General features: G+C 46.0%; 1 protein-coding gene across 2 annotated transcripts; it reads right to left on the bottom strand.

Moving 5' to 3' along the window:
• Positions 1-2,313: 2,313 nt before the first annotated feature.
• Positions 2,314-5,657, bottom strand: LOC112900281 (glycine-rich protein 5-like). Of its 2 annotated transcripts, XR_003230169.1 has the most exons (3): positions 4,932-5,657; positions 4,361-4,846; positions 2,731-2,864 (listed from the first exon to the last, which is right to left on the bottom strand). XR_003230169.1 is itself a non-coding variant. In XM_025969085.1 (2 exons), the coding sequence occupies exon 2, from the start codon at positions 3,166-3,168 to the stop codon at positions 2,479-2,481; it is 690 nt and encodes a 229-aa protein (XP_025824870.1). In that variant the 5' UTR covers positions 3,169-4,846; positions 4,932-5,657; the 3' UTR covers positions 2,314-2,478. The 2 variants fall into 2 exon arrangements, 1 of the variants encoding a protein (XP_025824870.1); XM_025969085.1 differs by having other exon boundaries at positions 2,314-4,846.
• Between the last annotated feature and the right edge of the window lie 645 nt (positions 5,658-6,302).

Genomic DNA, 6,302 nt, shown 5'->3' with positions numbered 1-6,302 from the left:
GTACGTACTACTTACGCAGGAAGAATTCCAAATACTGATTGCATAGGGTGATCACTATGATTGTTCTATATCAAGTTCTGATTGGTGTCTTGATAAGACACACTAAAAGCATGAAGCCCCTTTCGTGCCATTATTCAGATCCTGGTAAGTGGAGTACTGTCCAGTCTTAATGATTGAATAATTCAATTTTGTTTTAACATTTATTCATCAACAAATCAGATATTAGCTCGACTCTCCCAACAGGTTGGAGGTGAGATAGCTGACTTCTTCATTGTTCCGAGCAATACTGATGCCATCAGGATATTAAGTGGAAAGGCACATCTAATCCATATTGGTGTTAGTGCTGCTACTGGCCATGTCGGATTAGTAGCTGAGGTTGACTTCCATGCTGGTGATTGCTATGCTAGAAAAGAAGTGAGACCAGAGATGGACAACGAATTTAGAGATACATATTCAGATTTAATTCGTTGAATAGCAAATTCATATTTGTAAAAAGTTAATATTTAGAGTGTTGACTGATGCACCATGTCCAATCCTAGGGGCAGTAGTTTGTCGTCTTTCGCTTCTTTCTGTTTTCTGTTTACTTTTGATTGTTCAAACGCATATCGCGCTGAATGTTTTGATGGTAATGCCTCACTATTTTCTCCGCTCCTTGCTTCTTCTCCACCAAGACAGTAGCAGTTCTCCTTCCTTCTCTCTCCTCTAGGCAGCAGTGTCTACGCCAAGCAAAGAAAACAGCAGCAACTGTAGCCGCATCTTCCTCCCTTCTTCCTCTGCTCAATCTTCTCCACCGAGCAATCCCATTGCTTTCTTATCGGCAAGCACTGCAAGTTGCTTCATCTCCAAAAAAAACCCAAGCACCAGGTGAACCAGGACACCAATCTCACCGCTCTTCTCTGTTTTTTCCTCCACAGAAGGCCAGTGGCCGCCGCAGTCAGATCCTGATCCTCCTCTCGCGTGTCGTGGAGCACCCGTTCCCCCCTGGTCGCTGCCGCGGAGCGGCGGAGGTGGCAAGCCTCGCAGCTGCTGGCGCAGCAAGATGGCACCGTACTCGGCAGCCTCGCACTCGAGCTGCTCGCCGCAGCGCAGCGGCTCCGCGTCGACGTGCCGGTGCTGGATGGGACCATGGCATGGACGATCCCTATTTGCGTCGGAATCCGGCCGGATCTCGCCGGAGTTGGGAGGGAAATCGGGGAAGGGAGGAGCGGAAGATGGGGAGGAGACCAAACGGGCGGGAGAAAAAGAAAAGTACCAATTCCGTGCTCGTAATGGTATCGGTGTGTAATTTTTACTTAAATAATCTAAAATAAGCACCTCCTCCCAGCTTATAGTATTATCATAATTTAGGATATGGATTATATAATTTAGATTATAATCTGAGATGCTTATTGACCAGTGAAAATTATTTAAGCTAGATTATATAATCTATGGCTAAACACAGAGGGCCTTAGTCGGTACACAAGACCTATATGCAACGAATAGTAGTTATCAACTGTTAGAGTAACATAAAGAATAACGGTGGACCAAGCAGAGTGAACTCGCTTATCCCCATGATGCAACTAAAAAACTGTTGATCATCAGGATTAGTTTTAAATTGTACACAATCAACAAAGATTACCAAGCAAACAAGCAACGTCCTATGCGTGTTATTCACACAGCCGCTTAACACCAATAATAACATGGTAACCACATGTTAGCTGCAATTAAACAGCTATCTTGTACCTCTGGCAAGCAAGAAATAATGCACATTCCTGTGAACTTATTGGTTAACTAATCGATTTTCAGATGTTGCGTGCCGACAACGACGTGCATCTCTTGCGCAGTTGCAACTGTACGTTATCTCAAATTAAGCATGGAATAAAAATTGTGTTTGCACATATATACTTTGTTCAAAGAAGAAGAAAGTTGTTGGGTTCTGAGATGCTAGGCAGACTCCGTCAATTGTGTCATCATGCTACAGCAGGAACGCTGACAGGTTTAATGCACAAGAGATGAATGCAGCAATGGATCTGTAGCATGTCATGGTTCTCTGGTCTTTTGGAACTCGCTCAGCCTATAGATGCTCGTGAATGCTTTCATCATACACTTCGGTTAAAACACTACTTGCTTTGTTTCCCCAGAAACGCATGATCCAAGGAAACAAATTTGGTATATATAAGCTTGTTGAGTATCGCTTCAGACGTACGTCTCATAGCTCTTGGGGAAAAGTTTTCATATCGTTTCCATCAGTCCGCAATAGTAATGTTCACTACTGCACCGCAAGATCATTCGTTCATGCATGTGGAGCTCAACTTTCATGAACCAGTATAATGTGGAATCCCTACGGAAGAAATATTCATTCACCGAAAGATAATAGCATCGCTAAATTCTTATACCTACCTTACATGATTAATGATTCACACGGCAATCCAACACTAAGCTTACTCACTACATCACAAACCAAGCTTATTTTCTCCACACACGCAGAACAATCAATCCTCACGGATGGCGACCACTTCCAGTGCCACCCCCACCGCCGCCTCCATAGCCTCCTTGTCCCGCGCCACTTCCACTCCCTTCACCACTGCCTGTTCCACCACTTGCATTTCCAGAGCCTTGGCCACTACCCACAGCATTACCTGCATGTCCAACACCGCTTCCGCTGCTAGATGTACCATCACCGCCACCACCTACGTTGCCACCACCTTCATGGGTGACAGTCAGACCATCTGGGCCGAAGTGAATTCCAATGCCTTCTCCACCACCAGCACGCACACTTGTGCTTCCGTTTTTGGTACTGATGGCACCACCCCCGCCAACACCGATGCCCACATCCACTCCACCTTTGCCCATGTCAATGTCGACCCCAAGGCCAACTCCGCCACCTGCACTAGAACCACCAGCATGAGTGGTACCAACGCCACCACCAACACCCCCGCCAAATCCAATGTTTGTGTCCGACCCATTATGTGAAATGGTCCAGCCGAATCCGTGGCCTCTTCCCGAGCCATGGCTGCTGTCAGACTTCCAGGGTAGCGGTGGCAATGAGAACTTGCTGACATAGATGGCGCTTGCACTAATGCCATCCTTATGAGGGAAATGCCTTGCATTGGTAGGGGTGGGTAGAGTTGCAGTGGAGCGGAGGAGCGTGAGGAAGAGCAAGGCACTGGCTCTGCCGAGAGTACCCATTTGTTTCTTGCGTTGTGAAGGGTCCCAACACGGTACTAGTGTTTATATAGTAGTTTGCCACAATGGAACACATTGTTTTAGGCCCAAATCTAGAGGCAAGATTAGCTGGTTCTATGTTTATTTCTGATTGGCTTGCGTGTGGAGGATGCATGAACCCTAATTATGCGGCCTGTTTACATAGGGTGAGTTGACCATTCATTTTGGTCTTTGGATGCTGTTAATAGTGAAATGTGGATTTAAGTTCAGCGCGTAGATACTTAAGGAGAATAAATAATTTCATGCCTGATAAATATTAGTTTAGTTGGTCTCGTATGCTAAAATAGCTCCATCAACACTGCCAAGTACGACCATCAACAATGAACCTAAAGCCCTTTTCAGATTAATAGGTTTTTCAGTGGGAAAATTACTGCAGGCCAACATGGCGAAGAACAAGATTGAGATAACTGCAGGCATCAATCGTTCTACTTAGCTATGACATATATGAGAAGGATTGATATAAGAAATGATCAAGGCGCTGCATAAACAGAGTCTGACCAACCTGCCCCTCACATATTGCAGATCCTGCTGAATACCATAATGCCAGAGCCAGCGGAGCCTCTAATCAGGAGGAATAAACTAATAAGGTCCCGTTTAGTATGGCTGCGGCTCCTCCAAAAACAGTTTCGACTTCTCTAGTGGAGCGGCTTTTTTGGTGGAGCTGAAGCCGTTTTGAAAAATATTTGGCAAAACAACATCATCAATTCCGGCTTTGCCTCCACCGAGGTGGAAGCCGTTTATGAAGCTGGTAGACCAAAATTAGAGAAGAAAATGTGCCTTCGTGTGTTGCCGTGCGTGCAACAAATCAACATGGAGAAGCTAGCTAGAGCTAGCCAGGCGACTGGCTGGGTGACGGGTGACACACTCCCTGCACCGCGCGTCCTCGGTCTAGGAGGCGCTCGTGACTAGCACGGGCCATCGGAGAGAGGGAAGCGGAGGTTAGAAGAAAGAGAGAGCTGAGCTGAAAGAATGGCAGGGGTAAAGGGTCTTTTCACGTGACCCTTCTACGCTGGTATGGTGACTTGGCATGCTACGTCGTCAAAATTGACAATTTATTAGTTTCGATTGTAGAGGGGTGATAAAAATATAGAAGCCAAAATAAGGATGGCAAGTGAGCAGGTGCCACCCATAAGGATAGCAAATAATTAAATATTACCCGTTTGCCTCGCGGCCGACCACACGCCTTGCCAATTTTTCCTCAAATGGAGAACAGGTAGAAATCCCAAACCCAGAGCCCGCCCGTCACTCTCCATTGCCGTTGGACGGCGGAAGCAACCTCCGCGCTGTTCGGCCATAGCGACGGTACATCCCCTACAAGCAGGAGCAAGATGAGGACAGGTCGCACATGCTCGCGAAGATGGACGCGGCGTACAAGGAGGCGTGCATCCGGATCGATGCTGGGAATCAGCACATCATGCTCGGGCGCCTCTACGAAGCCGGCATCTGCATCGGGCTCGTAGAACCCATCCCCAACATCTTGATCGACACCCTCGCCACCGGCAAGCTCAGCGAAGCCCTCGGGGCGGAGGCCTCGGCTGGCTTTGTCGATCAGGTGAGGCTGCAGAAGATGGAGCAGCTTTCTTTTGATGCACTCAAAGCCTTCCTGATCTTCTTCTTCCCCTACCTCGCTGGCTTCTTCGAACTACGAGAGAAGGGGAACGAAATCGATCGAATTTAGAAAAGAATTAAGGAAAACTCAGCAAATTTGGGAAGCAAATGAACTAAACTCGTAGAATTCAGAGCTGCAGCCGCCAGGTCAGGTTCAGTGTGAACTTCCTGGTGGAGATACGCCGTCGTTGTTACGGGGAAAGACTACATCTAACACTAAAGACTACCTAGGGTTTGCTAGTTCTTTTGTCTTCCTGCCCGACCTCGAGCTCGATCTGCGCCTAAATACAGGTGGCGAGATCATTACATTAAGCATCGTTTAAGATGAACTAAACTACTGTTCCATTGGCTGACAAGAGAAAGATAACAGTCTTCCGTGAGTCGTGGTCCTGGACCGTCGGATGTGTACTGGACAATAGCAATTGAATTCGACGAAGTGGTAGACTGGACGCCAACTACCCTTGTATCTGTTTCTGACAAAACTTAATTGAACACCTTGCCTGACAATGCCCCCCTGAGACCCTTGTCCTCAGGGGTGAAATGATGGAAAAATCCTCCTGACAAAAGCAGCATCTTCCCATGTGGCTTCAGATTCTGGCAAGTTTACCCAGCTGATCAACCACTGTACCACTGGTTCATTGTTGCGAGGTATCATTCTTCTTTGTACGATAGCTGAAGATGCCACCTTGATATTGCCCTTGCTGTCATTCAATGGGAGCTCTGGACTTGGAATGGCATGCTGTCCCAAGTGTTTCTTGAGTTGGCTGACATGAAACACATCATGTAATTGACAAGCATCAGGCTGAAGTAGTTTGTATGCTGCCTTCCCTATCTTCTCCAACACTCTAAATGGCCCATAGAATTTTGAATGAAGCTTTAGACATCTGTGAGTGCTCAATGAAGTATATCTGTAAGGTTGAATCTTCAAATAGACCGTGTCACCCACATTGAATTCCCTTTCAGATCTATGCTTGTCAGCTTGATGTGTAATCCTTGACTGAGCCTTCCCAGCAAAGTATCTTTTATCACTTGTGCAGCCACCTGCCTGTTTCTCATCTATTCTTGGAAGGAAATATCAGGATAGTCAGGCATAATATCTTCAGCTATCATAGGTGGCAGAAAACCATATAATGCTTGAAATGGTGTCATGTGCAGTGAAGTATGAAATAATGTGTTATACCACCATTCTACTAAAGACAGCCAGAAATACCATCTTTTTGGACTATTGAAACACATGCATCTAAGATAATTTTCGAGGCATTGGTTTACTCTTTCTATCTATCCATCAGTTTGGGGTGGTAAATAGTTGTTAAATGAAGTTCGACTTCCAATGCTTTGAACAAGGACTGCCAGACTGTATTGGTGAATATGGGATCCCTATCAGTAACAATGACCTTGGGAAGTCCATGAAATTTGAACATATTATCTAGAAACAAGTTGGCCACATCTTGTGCACTCTAAGGATGGATAAGGGATAGAAAATAAGCATA

This window comes from Panicum hallii, chromosome 7 (genome assembly GCF_002211085.1).
Source record: "Panicum hallii strain FIL2 chromosome 7, PHallii_v3.1, whole genome shotgun sequence".
In the NCBI taxonomy this organism is placed as follows: Eukaryota; Viridiplantae; Streptophyta; class Magnoliopsida; order Poales; family Poaceae; genus Panicum; species Panicum hallii.
The sequence above is the reverse complement of the archived record's forward strand: the minus strand, read 5'-3'. Positions and strand labels throughout refer to the sequence as shown.

Bases quoted from the DNA above. Each gene is read 5' to 3' on its own strand.
- LOC112900281 (XM_025969085.1), bottom strand. From the start codon at position 3,168: ATGGGTACTCTCGGCAGAGCCAGTGCCTTGCTCTTCCTCACGCTCCTC.